Source organism: Lissotriton vulgaris, chromosome 6, assembly GCF_964263255.1.
Source record: "Lissotriton vulgaris chromosome 6, aLisVul1.2, whole genome shotgun sequence".
Classification (NCBI taxonomy): domain Eukaryota; kingdom Metazoa; phylum Chordata; class Amphibia; order Caudata; family Salamandridae; genus Lissotriton; species Lissotriton vulgaris.
Window position 1 is genome coordinate 654,043,806 of NC_141694.1, and position 20,113 is coordinate 654,063,918.

The 20,113-nt window shown below is 44.2% G+C and overlaps 1 protein-coding gene across 2 annotated transcripts in view; it reads right to left on the reverse strand.

Moving 5' to 3' along the window:
• PM20D2 (peptidase M20 domain containing 2) overlaps nt 1-20,113 on the reverse strand; it is a 184,932-nt gene that overhangs the window by 99,015 nt on the left and 65,804 nt on the right. For both annotated transcript variants that reach the window (XR_015296622.1, XM_086926660.1), the window contains exon 4: nt 14,169-14,323. Coding sequence is in view for 1 of the 2 variants with exons in the window: in XM_086926660.1 (XP_086782786.1) it covers nt 14,169-14,323 (155 nt within the window). In the remaining variant the exon portion in view is untranslated. The remainder of the gene's footprint in view (nt 1-14,168; nt 14,324-20,113) is intronic.

Sequence of the window (20,113 nt, forward strand, 5' to 3'; positions counted from 1 at the left end):
GAGGATCGCAGCCCCCCTAGAGATCTTGCGAGATCGCAGTCTTGGCTGCCTGACTTCCTGGAGACACTGGGCCTGGTGGATTGTTGGAGACTGATGCACCCTGGACAGGCACAATACACTTTTCAGTCTGGTGCACACAGGAGCCTTGCTAGGCTTGATTATGTCCTTATGCCGGCAGTGCAGGCCGTCTCGATGAGGGAGGTCAGGCCTCTAGCCAGGGGTATTTCGGACCACTCCCCACTGTGGCTTTCTATTGATATACAGCTGAGAGCGGAGGGTCGAGTGGCTCAGATTAATCCCTGGCATCTTCCTAATCCTAAGATCCGGGCGGGCGTGGTTAAGTCAATTGAGCATTATTTCACCGAAAATGTGGGGTCGGTATCCTCCTCCATTTCACTATGGGAAGCCTTCAAGACGGTAATCCGTTGTCAAGCTTTGTCGTTGATTGCTTGTGCAAAGAAAAGAAAGAATGAGGAGGTAGTACGGCTAGAGGCTGAAATCACTGAATTGGAGGGAGAGTTGGAGTCTGGTGCTACACAGGATAAGCTGCATGCTTTAAACCTCAAACAGTTTGATTATAGAGCCTTGGTGACTGATGCGGCTAAAGCTATGAGTCGTGAGCAGCAGGGGCGGCTGTATGATGCTGGAGATAAAGCGGGGAAGCTGATTGCCTGGTTGGATAAAAAGGAAAGGTTGAATCGTGTTGTGCCTTTGATTGAGAGAGCTGATGGAGTGCGAGTTGTGGACCCTTTGGAGATAGTGGAAAGTTTCGCACACCATTTTCAAAAGGTGTATGCACCAGTCTCAGATACACCGGAGGAGGACTCGCATTTGTTGCTTAGAGATATAGCGCTGCCTTGTTTGTCTGATTCCGACAGAGAGCTTATGGAGGCGGAATTTTCCGACGATGAAATAGCGCTCTCTATCCGCTCCATCCGCTCTGGAAAAGCTACGGGCCCAAATGGTATCCCCATTGAGCTATACAAGTTGCGTCCAGATAAAATGGCGCCGTATCTCCGTGAGATGTTTCTGGAGTCGCGAGATGTCGGGTCCCTTCCCCGAGATCAGAGACTTGCATCCATTGTTGTGATCCATAAAGAAGGGAAACCCCGGGACCTATATGCGTCTTACAGACCGATATCACTTTTAAATGCTGAACCTAAAATTTTGGCAAAACTGCTGGCAAATCGGCTAATAAAGGTGATCGGCGACTTGATACACCCGGATCAGTCTGGGTTTATTCCTCACCGCACTACCTCGCTGAACCTGCGTCATCTTCATGGCGTCCTGGCGAGAGCGGAGTCGCTGCGTGAGCCGGCAATCTTAGTCTCCTTGGATGCCACGATGGCCTTTGACACTGTGGAATGGCCATATCTGTGGGCTGCTCTCGCGAAGTTCGGTTTTGGCCCAGTGTTTATCGGTTGGGTTAAACTCCTTTATGAGGAACCGCTGGCCCAGGTTGTGGTTAACGGCAGGGTCTCAGAGTCCTTTGTTCTCGGGAGGGGCACGCGACAGGGGTGCCCATTGTCTCCATTGCTCTTCGAGCTTGCTTTGGAACCCCTAGCTGCCTGGTTGCGGTGGGAACCATCGCTTAAAGGTATTAGGTGGACCCCCGACTTTGAAGACCGCATATCGCTATACCCAGATGATATTCTGTTATACCTTACTTCCCCCTGGAAGTCACTAGTAGTACTGTTTGATGTGCTTAGTTCATTCGGAAAGAACTCCGGTCTAGTGATCAATTGGGCTAAATCCAGTGTTTATGTTCTCACTGGGGATATACCCCCACTGCAGCGTATCTGCGCGATACAGATATCACAGATTGGTTTTAAATATTTGGGGATTTTTATATCACAAGACCCTGCTGTGCGATATGAACGTAACCTGCTTCTTCGGCTTAAATTCGACGTAGCGGCCTGGTGTGGCCTGCCGTTGTCCCCTGTCGGGAGGGCAGCCCTTTTTAAGATGATGTCCCTACCTCGATGTTTATATGCCCTTTAAAACACACTTGATCTCGTGCCTGCGAGTTATTTCCGTGAGATAGAGAGCCTACAGAGACAGTTGGTATGGGGCGGGCGTCCTCGTATTGCCCTAGCGAAATTGACACTGCCCTGGTACGATGGGTATTTACAACAAGGGGTGGTGAGGGACAGAGTCTCTGAATTAAGCAGAATACTCTCACCCAGTCAAGAGATCAGGGCTAGATCCAACACCGTTTTTTAGCTCACTGCACCATCCCAGTTTCAGAACCTGGCTGTATGCAAATTAGTCTGTTCCTGTCCCAGTGCATGATGGGAACAGGGCAAACCAAACTACAAAAGCCAATTCTTACACTGGGAAGGAAACAAGCTACCGGGGACCGGTTTCTGGCATTTCAGCCGTCTTCGGCCCGGCTTGCTTGAATTAAGCCCTTTTTAAGATGATGTCCCTACCTCGATGTTTATATGCCCTTTAAAACACACTTGATCTCGTGCCTGCGAGTTATTTCCGTGAGATAGAGAGCCTACAGAGACAGTTGGTATGGGGCGGGCGTCCTCGTATTGCCCTAGCGAAATTGACACTGCCCTGGTACGATGGGGGCATCGCGTTACCGGACATCAAACGCTATTACTGGGCATCTCAATTGAGTGCAATCAATCATGCCATGTACGGCCCTATGCCAAATCCCGCCTTTGAAATGGATAAGTGGCAGTTACCGGGAGGAAACTACAACAGGGCGTTATACTCTAAATCGACTGGCAAGAAGCTACTGGGACCCACCGGGGTTGCGGTGCGGGTGTGTCATAGCGCGAACGCAGCAATGGGGTGGTCAGATACATTGACCAGAGCGACCCCGCTTTACGTAGCTGAAAGATTGGGTAGCTTGTGGACAACGAAGGGCTTTGAGAGGTGGGACCTCATCGGTATCAGTAGGGTTTGGGATCTTTGGGTCAAGGACAGGATTAAGACTTTTGAGGAGCTGCAGTCGGAGTATGCGCTTAGTGATAGGGAGCATTTCCGCTATATGCAGATCCGCCACGCGGTGGTTCGGTTTTCCCGGCCGAGACCGTGATCCCGGAATCTTCTCCCCTCGAAGATAGAGTGCTTGACGGACATGTTCCGGATAGCACTATTTCTTTAATATACAAAAAATGAATTAACGACCGAACGGATCTACTTCTGCGGCTTCGGGAAGCTTGGACCAGTGATGGACTGGAATTGGATGATGAGGATTGGCAGGCTGCGATATCTTCTCCTAAAGAAGTCGCGATCCCGGCCCGTCTCCGGCTGGTGCAATTAAAGATCCTACATCGTACCTATATAACGGGTCCCCGTCTGCTGCGCATGGGTTATTCCGTGGATGGGTTGTGTAAGCGTGGGTGTGGTTTGTTGGGTACTTTCCTCCATATCATATGGGAATGCCCGGAGGTGGTTGTGTTCTGAAACCGTGTGCATGCTGTCATGGAAGAGGTTACGGGAGTCTCGTTGTTGCCTGAAGCCCGACGCTGCCTACTGAACGTATGGGAACTGAATGATTATAATGTGGCACAGACTCAATGGGCTACCCTTGGGGACATGGTAGCTAAAAGAGACATAGCACAACTGTGGGGGTCCCAAAGAGCACCTACGATTTCAGCGTGGAAAGAAAACATGGACTGGTGCATGTTCAGGGAAAAAACAATGTATGTTGCACGTGGCAGACCTAAGAAGTGGGGGAGAATATGGGATCAATGGAACTCATACCGAGGGGAGATGTGTACTCCTCCTTTTGTAGACACTCCGGAAATGTCACAGTCCCCATAGCAGAGCATTCCTTGTACTGTATAGATCCTTGTTTACACTGTGATCACTTGCTCCCTGCCCCCCCCCCTTCCCACTTTTTCATCTATTATTGTTGCGTACATTGTTTCTTGGCACGGCTCTCCCCCCTGGAACAGACACCTACCGCATAGTTTCTTTTGCCTCGTCAGTTTTGGTTTATTTATTGTTTATTCATGTATATTTAAAATGTAAAACCTTAACCTCATCCTGTACAATATTCTATTATTCACACAAACTGTATGCTGAATCGCTGCCGGGCCCCCGGGCTGTCGGCTGAAGAGCTGTGTATTAGTGCAATACCAAGTTTCTGTCTCGTTTTAGTGACGGCCGGCCCCTGTAGTTGTAGGCCCACAAATGTATTGCTGCAAAAATGAAAATAAAGGTTTAAAAAAAAAAAAGAAAATGAATGTTAAGATTCCATTCACCTCAGCCTGTGATTAACACCAATATAGTGGCACCCTCAAGGTGCAGACTCTCAGGGGAGAGACATCCTGGTGGAGAGGCCCACTTGTCTATTTCTCACCCAAAAGAGGGGTGATGGAATACCTTCAGCCCAATCAGACTGGTGAAACTGACACGGCCCCTGAATGGGGGAACACTTCCCCCTTCCTTCACACCAAGCTCAATTTTCCTCCAGAGACCATCCTAAAGAACCCCCACCAGCTTGTATCTTGGGATATCTTGGGATAATTAAGGTTGCACCGGTGTGTGCTCAGGACTCAGTCCAAACCCCCTTACCTTCGAGCTTCCTTTTCTTTTTTACCCACATTATAAATCATGGCATGAACAGTGACGGTATGCAATGTTATTTCCCAGAAGTGACCAGCTTGGAAAAGGGGATCAGACAAAAATGGGCCAATAAGCAAGGAGCCGTAAAGGAGGGGGTGGGGCAAACTCGCAACTGATGGACACAATATTACAGATGATTCAGGATACCAGGACAGCACCTGGATGGTATGATGGATGAAATCCAAATTGACATGACTCTTCTGTGCCAAGACCTCCACAATACAGCTGAAGGAGCCTATGAGGCGGAAGCATAACTATCAGAAGTCGAGAATCAAATGTGTGCCATGCAGGGAATCTTGACCCAGCTACTGGCCATGTCTAAGCACCTCGAGGAAAGGGTGGAGAATGCCAAAGAGAGGGCGAGACACAACAACATCAGACTGATGGGCTTCCCAGAGGGGACAGAGGGCCAAAACCTGGCGACCCATCATAGCCTATTTCCTCAGCTAGGGCGACTGAGTCCTTAAAGCACATATTGTTTTCATAAAGCACAGTACCCACTGCCCTAAGATAAAGCTCTTCCGGGACTGTACATGTGCAGCAAGAGCACTGTTCCTTTGCCTAAGTGAGACAGAAGATGAAGGCAATTATGCTGTCCCATGCCTTGAGGTTCTCGGTCAGGCTGCATGTTCACCTTAATGGTAAATCGTTGTTCTTCAATTCCCCCAAGAGGCCTGAGACTCGGTTGAGGGAAAAAAAGTTATATGTGGCCCCTTACAGCAACCTGCCCAACCACTTGTTGCCTTTGGAACTTCATGGCCTTCCCAGGTCCAACAGCAGAGATCCCATAAGCTCTTAACCAACGCGGAGGCTGATCAAAATACATGGGGCCTAATTCATAAAAGTAATCTGAGACAAAATCCTAACTTTATGACTTTTGATATTGATAAAGGGCATTTAAGAGTAGTAAAGTTAGGATTCCTAACTTTACTACTCTTATATGCCCTTTAGGAATACCGAAAGTCGTAAAGTTAGGATTTTGTCTCAGATTACTTTTGTGAATCGGGCCCTCCGTACCCAATGATGCAGCAGGCGACTCCCCTGTTAAAACCCCTCCTGGAGGAGGTTCAATCCAGACACTCTTCGCCCAAATTGGGCCTGCGAGAGAGATTCTAGACAGAATCGACCACCTCTCTTGCTGACTATACAAGCACATTTGCCCTTGTACTCCTCCTTGTGGTGGAATATGAATAGGCTGTTCGGAATTCGGTTTAAACCGATTGCAAACGACAATACACTACCGGCTGAAAATGAGCTGAGCCGGTTTAAACTGACTATCACTGATTTTGCGGGCGTGCAATCTAGACTCCGAGCAGCTGAGGACCCGAGTGCCCCCCGCCCTCCCTCGAACTCAATGGGGAGAGGCTGGATTGGACTAGCCCGATTTCCCCGTGTGCACCCTCCCATCTGCTATCTCCTTGGCAACAAAAATACACACAGGACAGCCTTGCCTGCAGCGGAGATTCTGGCGATATGAGCCTGGTGCAAGCACGCTACCTTTGTGTCATCAGGCTCCGTAAATCAGCAGCGTTTCTTCTCCAGTCCAGCAAAATGATACGTGTGACGTATTTGGATTTGGCACCACCTCTTTGTCTCTGCCCACTACGTAATTATATTTCCGTCCTCTGACTCCGACGGAAGGACTGGTGCTGGGACTCCTCGGAGGAGCTGGGCCCCGTCAGCCAATCAGAAGTTACAGCAGCCCTACCCTGGCCCTCCCATCCAAGCAGTTGAAAGGCCAGTGTGAGTCATCCATTCCGCAAGAAAGCTCAGTGGGTTAGTCAGTCAGGTGCTGAAATCTGCCTGAAGTTTGGTGGGGCTGACTCGCCTGTCCATCATTTGGAGGTTGGTAAAAGCAGTACCATTGCTTTTGTTATGAGTAAGCACAGTAGTTAGTACGCTATAAACACACAACACTAGAAGTAAATACTGGATGTACCAAAATCTTTTGTAGGTTCTGCAGTCTCACCACAGGCAGTTAGCAGGCAGCGCGAATTGTAAAGCAGCTCAGTGAGCTAGTGCACCGACCGCGCTCATGAGAGCTCGAGCCCCAATGACTTACATCTCTACTGGGATCAAGTAGATGAGTCAGACGCATAACATTTTTGTTAGCCGTCCCAATACTAGACTTTGATGGGTTTAAAACTCTACAGTACAATTCTTTTGTCCCCTTGTGCTGAAAGGGCTTCAGCTCCCCTCCCCCACTTCGTGTGTTTCAGCTTCCCCGGACACACACACAGCCGCACCCGAGCAAGCACTTCCCAGGTCTTTGAAAGACCATCTACTTATTCAGGAACCTTTGTTTTGTTTTCACGCCTAATTAGCGCCCCACCATCTCCACTCTGCCGATTGCTTTAAGAATTAGCACCCATCCCCCGAAATTTTGTCTTAAAAATACCCTCCCCCCACACCGAAATTTGGCTCTAGTTGCATCTGGCTGTATATAATGATTGCTTGTCGTGTGTTTCTGTACCGTATTTCTTTTTTTGGGCAGTTTTATATGCGCGAACTCGACTTTAGAGGCTTTAGAATGCTTTCCATGAGTACCAGTTTCTTTACAGACAGGACAGATTAATTTTGTGTAGGCACAGTGAAATTAACTTTTTTGCCCAGAATCACATGATGTTGAGCCGCTGCGGAGACCCAAACCCCCGGTTCTCCAGCCCAGTATCAAAGTCGGTAGATCTGGCCGTTACAGTTTCTTAGACGCTCACAACGATGTTGATGTAAACACAAGAGGACTTCCTTACAGAGAGGAACAGGGAGACGTTTTGACATGTCTGTGCAACTGGAGTCGCGGTGAGTGTTCTCCATACACAGACTGGCTCGTGAATATCTTTGCCTTAGTCCCACAGGGTTTTCAAGTCACCCTCCGCGACACACTTAATATGATGCCTACTCTTTTTTACCTTTATGTCTCTAAGATGAAGGGTGTTGCTCAGAAATCTGTCATAAAAGAAGGTTTTGCAAAGGTATGTTAGCAGGGATGACTTGGTCTCTCATGCTTCTGATAAACTGTGTGTTCTTGAGTTCACTCTCGACAAACGGCTTAATTTGAAGAGGTGTTAGACTTTTATATAATTCACAAAAACAACTGTTACCATTAAATCTTGTAAATGAAAATCCTCATGCATAAATGGCGCAGTAGTTCCTATGAACGAGTGATATTTTTTGTGTCCTGGAAAAAAAAATTCTCTTCATTAATTGCTATTTTCTGTGTACAGTTCTCTTTCACTTCCCCTTTCTTGTGACTGTTTTCTTTTACTTCTCAAGCAGTCCCCTTTATCCGTGTAGACAGCTGCTTTTTTTTTTTTAAACTTCCGGGGGATGTCTCCTTATTTCTACGACTGTCACTATTTTACTGCCATAGGCAGGTCAGTTTATCCCGCATAAAGCTGTTCTATTACTTCAGTTATGTCCCCTAGGCAGGCCCCATTACTGCTGTGTAAATCTCTTTGTTTTTACTTCAAAATAGGGCCCCTTATGCCTTTCTGCACGTTTTTTTTCTAGGTCCACTTATTTCTGTGCACATGTCTCTTTTCCCAGTAGGTCAGCACAATACCACTACTTACATTCAGTTGTGTGACTGTGTCATTATGTGCAGTGCTGAGATACAGTAAAAGTCTACAAAGCGCTTTATAAAAACATATGTGCTTATGCTGAAGATTTGTAAGCCCACACTTATATTGTTACAAGCAAAGCTATATGTTTCAGAATGTGATTTGCTTTAGGGAAAAACTTCAGGACTGGCGGAAGATATCGCTTGTAACTTTGTGTCCTGCTGGAGTACTGCAAACTATACAGACTTCACAATATGGTACCATAGTATAAGGTGTTCGTGACTTCTAAACCCTTAGCACTACGCATACTTGTTTTTTCAGCCTGTATTTATTTTGAAAGTAAAACAACACGTTCCATAATGGTGTTGCCTATGAAGCCAGATCAGACAACAAGTGTCTCTCAAGACAAAAGGCCACAGTGTGGCAAACAGAGTCACAAAGTAGTTGTGACATACATCAGGAGGTTTAACACGCAGCACATAAGTAAAGCCTGGCTATATTCATACATCCATCGACTAAAGAACACTAACTTTTCTAGCTTAAAAAAATCAGAATTGACTCAGCTGCCTACACATTACATGTAGTGATTTGAGATCTTTGGAAGCAAATCTAAAATGTACCAATGATGACTGTATACTGTCGGCCAAGATCCCTAATGCCAGATTCAGAACTTTAAAAAACATTGTGTAATCCTGGGTACATCACTTTTGTTCCACACATTCTAGTTTGTACATTTAGGAAATTAAAATAAGTGACAACCAATTGAATCTATTATTTTCGTGATTATATCTTCCCACCCACCTCCCCATTACATCATGGCGTAGGTACTCTGGTTAAAACCAGGGCCCAGACTCAATGTCTTATGTGTGTCTAATGTAAAAGGACAAAGATGCAGTAAATTAGCTAAGTTAAGTGGGTGATGTCTTTCACACTGGCAAGAAAAAAAGCTTCTACAAAGGGCAGTGAGGAAGGAAGGACTGAGTCCTTCAGCTTCTCATAAGACTTTTTTTCTTTTGATATTTTTAGTTTTGGGACCCGCTCAGCATGTCCGGAGCTGGGAAACGGCGAAGCATGTGCACAAAAAGTTAACTTTGTACTGAGAAGATGAGGGCAAATTAGCCGCTGCGGCAGGAACAATCTAGAATGTACCTGTGTTTATGTTTCTAATCACCTCAACCTGCATGCAAAGATAAACACACATCTATTAATGGATAAAGACACAGAGATACAGAGGATTTCCCATGCATGCTGTTTTACAATCCACAAAAATAAGGGCATTTGTTAGATCCGCAGAATGTGTATGCGTGTTTTATAATATTTGAAAGAGTGTGAGTGGATACAAGGCCGTTGTTGCTGGGGTATTTGAAATACGTTTTGAGTTTCTCTGTGCCCCTTCTGTTGGTCCAATACCCCTCCCCCCAAGCACCCGCTTTGATACTGGACGACCCTAGCACTTAGGACATCTGCGCGTCCTCTGGGCGATGGACACCTAGAGCTTGACAGATCCAGGCTGCTGGAAATCATGGCCTCCAGGCCTTTTAATCAGACCCTCGCCTGCATTGTATTGTAGAATTGCTGTAGTGCTCTCCTACATCTTGTAGAGGCCCCAAGGTGCTTTCTGGTGGGTCAAGTAAGTAGCTACTCTGTTGTGTGTGACCGCAAGGGTTGGTAGAGGTGCTTGCTGTAGGCAGACCCTACTGAGGCCCTAATCTACAGTTGAGCTTTAACTTTGGGGGGTAGGGCCCCCATGCAGTAATAATATTACTGCAATCGAGAAGTAAATTGAGAATACAGGAGCAAATAAAGTTGGTAAAACATGCAGAACAGACATCAATTGAGTAGGGCAGCCTATTTGTGCACACAAAGGGCCTCTCCTTGCCCCTGCCCTTCTCATGTGCCCTGGTCTGAACTCAGCCACAGTTTGCTGAAGCCCTTATTTGATGGTCAATGTTGAGAGGGCCTTTTCACAGATAAAAGTTTACATGGGAAGGAAGGAGCGAGCACACAAGACCGAAGACTCACTGAGGAAGTATTGTATGGTGTACTACAATAAGTTTAATTTGTAATAAATGTATTTGACCCTCATATACACTGTACGTTTAATGTCGATATACCATGCTCTATCAGTGCAGGAACGGTCCATAAACACCGGAAAAACACTGTTTCTGTTGTTTTTTATGGTGCGGAAATGTGTAACCACTGATAATCACTGTTTTTTTAAGGTATTGAAATCACTGGAAAACACTGAAAAAACCCCACCAGAATTTACCAAAAATAGAAACTGAAAACAGGAAAGCCTAAATATGAAGCACAGACCTGATGTTGAATACTAAAATCACGGACCAATTACCTTACCAGTGGTCGTGGGGATTGATACTGGGTAATCTAACCTGGACCCCCTCTTTGATGATTCTTGCTCTCATTGACAGACCGGTTTAGATTTCATTTTTGTTAACAGGTTACTGATTCTTTTCAAGGGTGAGAGATGCTTCAGGGGCACAAGTATGGAGTGAGGGGAGTTTGGAATTCTGAGCTAACCTTGTATGTTATTGGTTGTCGTTTTGGTTGCAAATCTGTATGCTAGTACATATTCCAAACAGAGTTAGGGCTATCAGTGGCATCTACACATTCTGAAACTATCTTACCCCTCACAAGCCAACATGAATGCCCTACACCCCAACTATCGCACACACACACAATTGCATCCTTTACTAAATGGCTGCACAACCTGTGCAGTCTTTTGGCATATGATACAAATTTTACAGCTGGACCCTCCACGATACATGCCCAACAACACACAGTATAGCTATGGCTCAGTATAGAACAATCTCTTGGAATGTGAATGGTCTGCTAAATAAGAACAAATGGGAGCTATCCTTTATGCCAAACAATGCATGACCAATGTGCTTTAAAAGATAAACCTCATAGGGACACCACGCACGTTCAATGCTTCCTTGGATTTGTGAGGGCCCTTTACTCCTCCCCATGGGCTCGAAATTGTGCAAATGTGATAGTTGAGGCCCCTTTCAAATACACAATACCATGTGCTTAAAGTGCCCACTCTCCCCACTCCTTTTTGCCCCGGTCGTTGGCCCATTTGCAGAGTGGATTGGGCAAGATGCTGGTTAATGGGGAATCCAATGGCCTCAGGGTCCTGAAAGTGGAATCTCTTCATATGCAGATAACTGCCTCCTCTTCATACAGCGCCCCAAAATCATGGTTCCAAGAATGTTCCACATACTGCAAATTCTGGAGATGTGGCAGGTCTCCAGGTAAACTAGAGAAATTGACATACATACCACTGGTCGGACCCCTACACAAAATGCCTATATTTCTAAATTCTAAAAAAACAAAAACTCCTTATCCTGAAGTTTCTATTGTTGTGCCTCATGAAGAGACATTTCCCAGGTGGGAGAAGGGGTCTTGTCTATTCACAGGTTACCAAATTTACAAGCTTTATAAATGTTAGACCAGGTTCAACATGAATGTATTTCTAAACACCATTTTTTTTAAAGTTTTCTTTCATTTATAAAAAATATATATTTTTTAAAAACAACAATACATTATGTCATTTACATTATACATCTTGTTCTACACAAATCAATTTCAAATATTGTTTGACTTAAGTTTAAAAACTTGAATTTCTAAACTTTGCTCATCAGCATAGTTCAAAAAAATCTCACTGTAGCATATTTTATAAAAACAGAACAAACAAACTGTTGACGCCGCGTTTCGGTGCCAAAGACAATCTTGCACCTTCTTCAGGACTTGTTCATTACAATGATATCTAGCAACTTTTCCACTTGTCACCAGGAGGATTAGTCCTCAACTTGCTTGATGGGACACGATTGTAGTGGGCCAGGTTTCTATTTTCTTCCTGGCACACCTTTTCGGTCTTAGGAGCAAGTAGTCTCCAGTTATATCAGCAGAAGATGTTTGTTGTTTTCTCTTCTGTGTACTTTGATGTTTGATTCACTAGGTTTCAGTTAAAGTTGCTTTATAGGGACCATTTTCAATCCGATCCTTTCTTTTGATGTCATGGGAAATTTGGGGGACGCCTCTGGGAGCTACCACTTGATGCTTTTTTATCTTTCTTCTCTTCACTTAATAAGTAGTGGTCTACTGATGGGTTAATTTCCTCCTTTTCTTTTGTTAAATATGAAATCAGGGACCACTATTATGGAGTATTATCAATCTACTGCCAATTGTTTGTGGTAGCTGATCTGCACGGTGTCCTCCCTCTTCATGCGTTTTCTGTGGTAGCTCCCAGAGGCGTCCCCCAAATTTCCAATGACTTCAAGACTGACTTTAAGTGAGACAGACGATTTGAAATACAGGATGCTTACTTGAAATAATTCTCTTTGAAGCGCTATAGTGGCAGCTCATGAGATACTATGGTATTCATGTATTGGATATGTAAGCCATAAGATATGTTACATAATTGTGATGCGGCCATATTAAGTAGGTAAAATTTATGATGATACAACATACCAATTTTCTTTAACAAGTGTGTAACAGTAACTGATCCCCTGGAATATATGTTTGAGATGAAGTAATTTTATTATGTTCTGAGTAATATTATGTGAAGACTTTTATATGACATTATTATATTACAATGAATATATTCTTATCTGATAACCCAGAAGAAGAGACGTGTCACAAAACACATGTTGGCCGGCCTGAGGCAGGAATTGGTATCCAATGAATGCTGGAGAAACTAACGGAGAAGTGGATTTTCTCAGATAGTGGACTTTTTACAAATAAAATTTATATTTACCCTGGTGTAGGGGGGGGGGGGGGGGGGAAGGGGGGAGTACCAGTGATCAGAGATCAGAGCGCCGGGCTTTGTTCCGGATACCCAATTTTTTCTTCTGTCAACTTGTCAATTAGATCTGCCCAATAAATCTGTACATTCAACACCATCAAATGTAGAAGTTCTGCCAGGCATCACCCTCCCCTCCATGTTCGGATGCCTGCTTTATTTGTTTTGTGAAGAATTGGCGGATAATGAAGGGTACTGTTTATGCTCTGCTAAGCCCAACACGTCTGGGAGCGAGTTGCTAGACAGTAAAACTATTTTTTATGGAGCGTGATATTCGTATGTTGCAGAGGTGTGTACGCCTCAGCAGTAGCTTGTGTTAAAATGTATCCTTTATTATTTCCAACAAGCCAGACCACAAGGGAATCATAGAATGTCATCATGTCGGAGGCTACACCGTTTTGAAACTGAATGCTAGTTGAAAGTGGGAAAGGAAAATTAGCAGATGCTTCTTGCGATGTCAACCTACACAGGTACAGATGTATACTCTAAAACATTCCTGGTGAAGAAAAACTGCTTTTAATAGAAAAATGATGTCAAACTTCAGCATTCATCGCGGGTTACCTGAAAACTATGAAGTATTACGGAGGCCTGGAGCAGTCTGCTGCCATAAGTGCCACTCAACTTTTACTGTTGGGTTTCTGGATCTCAATTTTCATTTTCTTTCTTTTTTATTAAAGAAAGTATACAACACCGCATTGATTTTGTTTTGCTAGCTTTAATTCTAATACTTTGTTAAAAGTATATATTTCAATAAAATGGAAAAAGTAATTCTATTCCTTACAATAATGTTCTATGGATCATGTACAGGGGTCTGGAGATTACAGCGCTGGTTAATATTTAAAAAGAAACATGCGAAAGAAACTTACTAACCTTGTGATTAATAAAAGCGTGGAACAAAAAGGGGGTGAAAACCTAAATGCTGTGCATGAGATGCACAGAGGAATAAAATGACAATTAAAATTGCGAAAAAATAACCAAGCACCTACATCACAGTAACAAAATACTGGAAACATCTTAACACAATCCCTTTTCTCTAGCCTATCCTATCAAAGTTATATTACAAGAACGCAGAGACATGGTTGAATTAACTTCAAAAACAACTCATTCATGTCTTAACATGTAAGTAAAGGAAAAGCAAAAATCGGCGGATTACAGCCTTGGTAAATAGTCAAATGCAGCTTTTAAAAAAGACTTACCCTGCACCCTGTCGCAACTGCTGCAGCTTTAAAGCAGGCAGATGTTTTTTTCCGGAGAAGGACAAGATCTTTGCGAGAGGGGGCTCGCAGATAAAATTCTAGTTCAGAGTACGAAGGAATGATGTTAGGCTTTACCCCTCCGTTTTTAATTACTCCTGCAGAAAATAAAAATACATAAAAATTTTGCCTAATACGCTCAAGCCCACAGATAGCACAGAAATGAATGATTTATAAATTATCCAGTACTCAGTTTAAACCGGGATTTACAAAGTGGGATCTAGCTCTGCGCTATGTTCTTCTGCAGGCCAATGGATCTTTGTCACCGTTTATGAATGGAGCATAAATCAAACCATTTCAAATTACATCATAATTTTAGTCATTTAAGTTAAGGCAATGTTGAGTTTGTGATAGGTTCAAAAACCTTTGTCTTAATAAGAGCTTATTAAATTCCTCATTCGCTTTATTCAAATTAGTAAATCAGATAAATCAGTTTACAAATATATCAAGAAAATAATGAATAAATCCCTAATCTGCATAAATTAGATTTAGAACCCATAAAGAGTTCCTGGAAAGAGTGAGATCAGTGAAGCATTTCAGCAGGCGAACTCTCCATAAAGTGCAGTTCAAGAAACTCGGCCATCTCCCCGTATGCAAGAAATGGTTACATCAGTAGCTACCCCAGTAAAATCATAAGGAAAAGGCAAAAAAAAATCGAACGAGTCACTGCCCAAGTGGCAATTAACTAAAGCGGTCAGCAGTAGCTCTCAGCTAAGCTCTGTAAAAGAGGGCATCAGAGAGGGTCAGGAAAAGAACTCCTCACAAAGAGTAGTTCAGAAAAATTTGCCATATTCTAGCTAGGAAACACGCACTAATAGAAAAACACAAAACATGCATCAATGTATTCCATTGATAGGTCAACTCGAGCCAATAAACAGCAATCGTCTGCAGCTTCGTTCTTCGTTCCCACAGTAAATAAACGATGTAGACGGTGCCCTATCTAAATGTATCAGTTAGTTACTAAACATTCATACTTTTTGCATTCATTTTAAACTTGGCACGTGGAGACAGGCTTATCTCAGAGGCAGTGCGTAAAGCATTTCTGAACACATACAGTAATAAAGTGAAAACACTACACATTGACACCACACCAGTTTAGGAAAAGAAGTAATCTTTACTAGGCTTAACACAAGACCAAATGACAAAAATCCACAATACTATAATCAAAAATAAGACATTAAAATGGTAGAAAATATCTTAGTTCAATGTAGAGGGTAAATGCAACACTTTACTCTCAAAGTACCTGGGATGCGTCACGCAATACAAACAAAAGGGTCGCAGGAAAGTTGATGCAATGTTCCTAACACTCAGGGGAGTGGAAGTGTCGGTTCCTTACTGCTGCGCAGGGGAGTTGATGCGTCGTTTCTTACTGCGGCCCGGTGATGATGCGACAAGATGGTGCCTCGATGCGATGCAACAATCCGGTGCAATGCGACAAAATGGCATTTTTGATGCGATGCGACAACGTTGGATGCGATGTGTGCACACCCAACGGCCGTGCGTCAAAATCGGTAATTTCTGAGCCGCGACAGGCCCTGCGACACGCTTCTCTGTTGATGCGACGGCAACCTCTGCGGCGGCATGCTTCTCCGGTGATGCGACACGCTTCGTCGGTGATGCGACGGTGAACAGCCAAGGCAGCGGCACGCTTCTTCGTGATGTGACTGCAACTGCTGCGGCGGCAACACGCTTCTCCTTGTTGCACCGCGCTTCCATCTCCCAGCGACATGCAGTCTTCTCAGAGGGCCCAAACAGTAGGCACCTCTCTGCAGGTAGAATTCCCAGCAAGGTAATTCAGGGGAGCTGGTAGTGAAGTCTTGTATCCCTGAGACTTGAGGCAGGAGGCAAGTACACTTCAAGCCCTTGGAGATTCTTCTTCAAGATGATGAAAAGCTCACAAAGGTTCTCTTCCCCTTTCCTTGGCAAATAAAGTAACCACTGCAGGCCAACGCCAGAAATAGCAAACAGCACTGGGACCGTCTCCTACTTCAGCTTCCATGGTTCTCCTCCTTGGCAAAGGTTTGTCTTGATTCCCAGAAGTGATCTAAAGTTCTGGGGTCTGGGCCCCAATATTTATACCAGTAAATCCTTTGTCCTCTGAAGGCAGAGGGTGCCTGTGCCCAGCCAAAACCAGTTCTGTGCAACTTCCTGGCAGGAGGTGGAGACAGCATTGTTGAAAGCAGACCTGTCCCAGGTAGCTGAAAGGAAATCTCCCCCTACTCTCTTTTCTATGAGGGCTCAGGTCAGTTAAAGGAATTCTCTGCCCCTTCTCTCTATTCAGTGCAGGTCCTATTCAGCCCAGCCCTGACCCATCAGACTGCTGGAGCCAAAGTCCTCTCCAGCCCCCTGTCACTCACAAACCAGACATGGAATACACAAACCTAGCAGAGGCATGCTGGATGGTTAGGCAAGAAAATACCTACTTTCTAAAAGTGGTATTTTCAAACACAGAATGTATAAATCACTCCCACTAAAAGATGTATTTTAACATTGAGTTTAGGCATACTAAACTTGAATTTCTACCTAGTTCCCTGGGTCAATAAGGATTATAAGATGTTATAATCAAACTGCCCATTCTGGCCTACGGGACCAGGTAGCCCTGCAATAGTGAAAAACGAAATTAGCTGTAATTCACTATCAGGACATGCTAGACACATCAGGGCATGTCCTACCTTTTACATACAATTCACCCTGCCCATGGGGGTACCTTGGGCCTACCTTATGGGTGACTAACATGTAGAAAAGGGAAGGTTTTAGGGACTGGCAAGTGTGTGCAATTGCCAAGTCGACATGGTAGCCCCAGGCTGCACACAGGCTCTGCAATGGCATGCCTGAGCCACATTTAACAAGCTGCTTCTGTGGGTGGCACAACCAGTGCTGCAATCTCAAAAGCAGCATTTGAGTTAAAGGCCCTGGGGACACATGGCGCACTGTACTAGGGTCTGACAAGTAAATCAAGTAGCCAATCAGGGAGTCACGTATCCATTACAACAATTTACAATAGGGAGCACTTGCACTTTGGCACAGAACAGCAGTGGCAGAGTGCCAAAAGCACCTAGACCAGCAAAACCACAGGAGGCAACAGCAAAAAAAAGTGGAAGGGAGACCCATGCCAATGGTGCCAGGTCTAACAGTAATGTAAATACAATTTCTAAATTGTCTTTTCTGTGTTATCACCACTCATGCTTCTTCCTGCACAGATCATGAAAGTAGCAACATAAACACCAACATTCAATAGCATATTGCACTAAAGTGGCATTCAAACATAGATATTTAATACAAACAAGTTAAACAAGTATTTGGAATGCAACAGGTCTCACATTTGCGAGAGTTTAAGCTATTGGCATTGTAAATGGCAATACCTTTTATTTAAGTTTTAAAAACCAAACCATAAAAAAAGGCATTGTCATTTACAATGTTAGTCGCTCAAACTCAAGTAAATGCGACACCTGTTGCATTGCAGATGCTTATTTAGTCGCTGAAAATGCACAAAAACAACAAAAGAATGTTATTCTTGATATAACACCCACCGTCAAAATATTCACAAAATGTAATGTAATTAAAAAGTATTTCCAGCTGTCTCTCTCTGTACTTTCTCCAAGCAAGTGTGCCTCAAATACAAAATGAGAGTGTGTCAGTCACAGAAATTAGACATATTAAAATAAACAAACTGTCCAATGAGGAGTTTAACCCTTTCGGTGCTCAGGACCGCCGGGAGCCGTTCTGAGACACGGTGGGTGTGTGGTCCTAGCATCCGCCAACGGGGGAAACGGACGATCATGCTGCCCCCCCCGGGAAGGACAGCGGAAGCCATTCCGCATCTCCCCGCCCCTTCCTCCACGTCATCTAATGAGGTCAGCGTGCATCATGCGCCAACATCATTAGATGAACCAAGACACAGTGGAAGCCATTTGCTTCCAGCACGTCCAAGAGGAGAAGGTGAGTTTCTCCTCGAGGAGGGGGTAATTTTAGAAACAAAGAGGCATCAGGGAAAGGAAAGGGTTTTCCTTTCCGCTAATGTATCTTTGAGCATTCCTGCTGTACGATCGCTCGACTGTGCAGCAGGAATGCCTACTAGACACCAGGGATTGTTTATTTTAGTTTCTTTTTTTTTTTAAATCTGCAATGAATTCAGGGAGCGGCCCATTGGGCAAGGGTCGCTCCCCATGGGGAACATATTGTTTGGCCATTTCTGCCCCATGGGTTGGGGCAGATCGGCCCAAATAATTTTTTAGATTGCCCACTAGGCCACCAGTGATTTTTTGGGTTTTAGATAAGTTTTTTTTATCGATTTGTAATGCATGCAGAGAGCGGATCCTTGGGCAAGGGTCTCTCCTCTTCAGGGGACATATTATATGGCCGTTTCTGCCCCCTGGGGGGCAGATCAGCCCAACTCATTTTTTAGATGGGCCACCAGGAATTGTTTTGTTTTAGTTTATTTTTTTGTAATGCATGCGGCTAGCAGCCCCTTGGGCAAGGGTCGCTCCCCTTTGGGGGACATATTGTCTGGCCGTTTCTTTGGGGAAGGTTGGCCCAAAATGATTTCAGATGGCCCACTAGGCCACCAGGAAATTCTTTTTTTATATAGATGTTTGTGGGAAGTGGCCCCATGGACAGGGTCGCTCCCCTTTATGGGGTTGAATGTTTCCAATCCCCTTGGGGTCGGCCTTTTGCTTTTAGGCCCACCAGCTTGGCTGGTAGATTGTGCGTGGACTGGTTCACTATTTGCAAATGTGATTGTAATGTTTTGTTTCTCATTTCATTCTAGTACATTTTGTCCTTGTTTGCGGTTTCTGCAGTTTTGCGTAGTTGCATTTATTTGGTAAGAAAAATGTCTTTTGTTGTGTTTACTCCAAATGAGTATTATTGTCATGCACAAGTGAATTTTTAGTAACTGGTGTCAAAACAGCAGCATATTTAGTTTATTTTTGGAGAGTGAAATTCTTTGTGATGTCTTTTGCGTTGTTTTATGTGTCCTTTTCTTTTTCTTTTTTAGTGGGAAATTGTTAGTCCTTGCTGTGCCCGTGCAGAGTAGGTGGTGAGTCCATCTGCTTCTGACAAGTGAGTGGTATAGTTTTGGAGCATATAAGTCTGTGGTGATAAAGCCACATTTTGTTTATTAGTTATTTTACAATGTGTTTGTTGTTGTTGACTTGTTTGACAAGTTACCTTGGTTAGTAATTTAAAGATTATGGCTAGCAGCAGAATTACTGCTCAGCAGGTGGTTGGTATGCTTTTTGAATTTCCCTCTGACCCTGATTATGAGACTGACAGTGCATATGAGGGAGAGGAGGAAGTGCAAGATTCAGGCAGTGAGTTTTCTGTCCACGAGGAATCATCTGATAATGAAGCTACTCAGTGCGGATAAAGCTACTCTCAGTGCGGATGAAGTGCCTGCTTTAGACGAGAACAATGATGTGCCGAGGAGTGTCCCGAGTAAAATGATACCACACTTGCGTGGGTGTCCAATGCAGAATTGGCTAAAAATAGATGTTTAAAATATATAGCGCTTAGAATTTTCAGTGCTTTACCCTTATTCCCTATGTTTTGGGCTCTTCCCAGTCGCAGTCCCTTGCCCCACCCACACAAGTGAGGTATCATTTTACTCAGGAGACTGAAGGGAACGCTGTGGGGTAGGACATTTGTGCCGGCACAGTGATTCCACCCAAAAATATGTGGAAAATATTTTCTTTCGAATCGGAATACTGGGAGAACATTAGCTGTGGGTTACCATGCAATTGCTGACGTTCTTTACATAGAATTCTTCAGAACATTGGACTCTGAAACATTTGATATGTACAAGCGCCTATATGAATATACCGTTTTTACTTTGTGAAGCCCTGAAGAAGTCTCTTTGGGAGACGAAACGAGTTGGCTATGATCTTCTG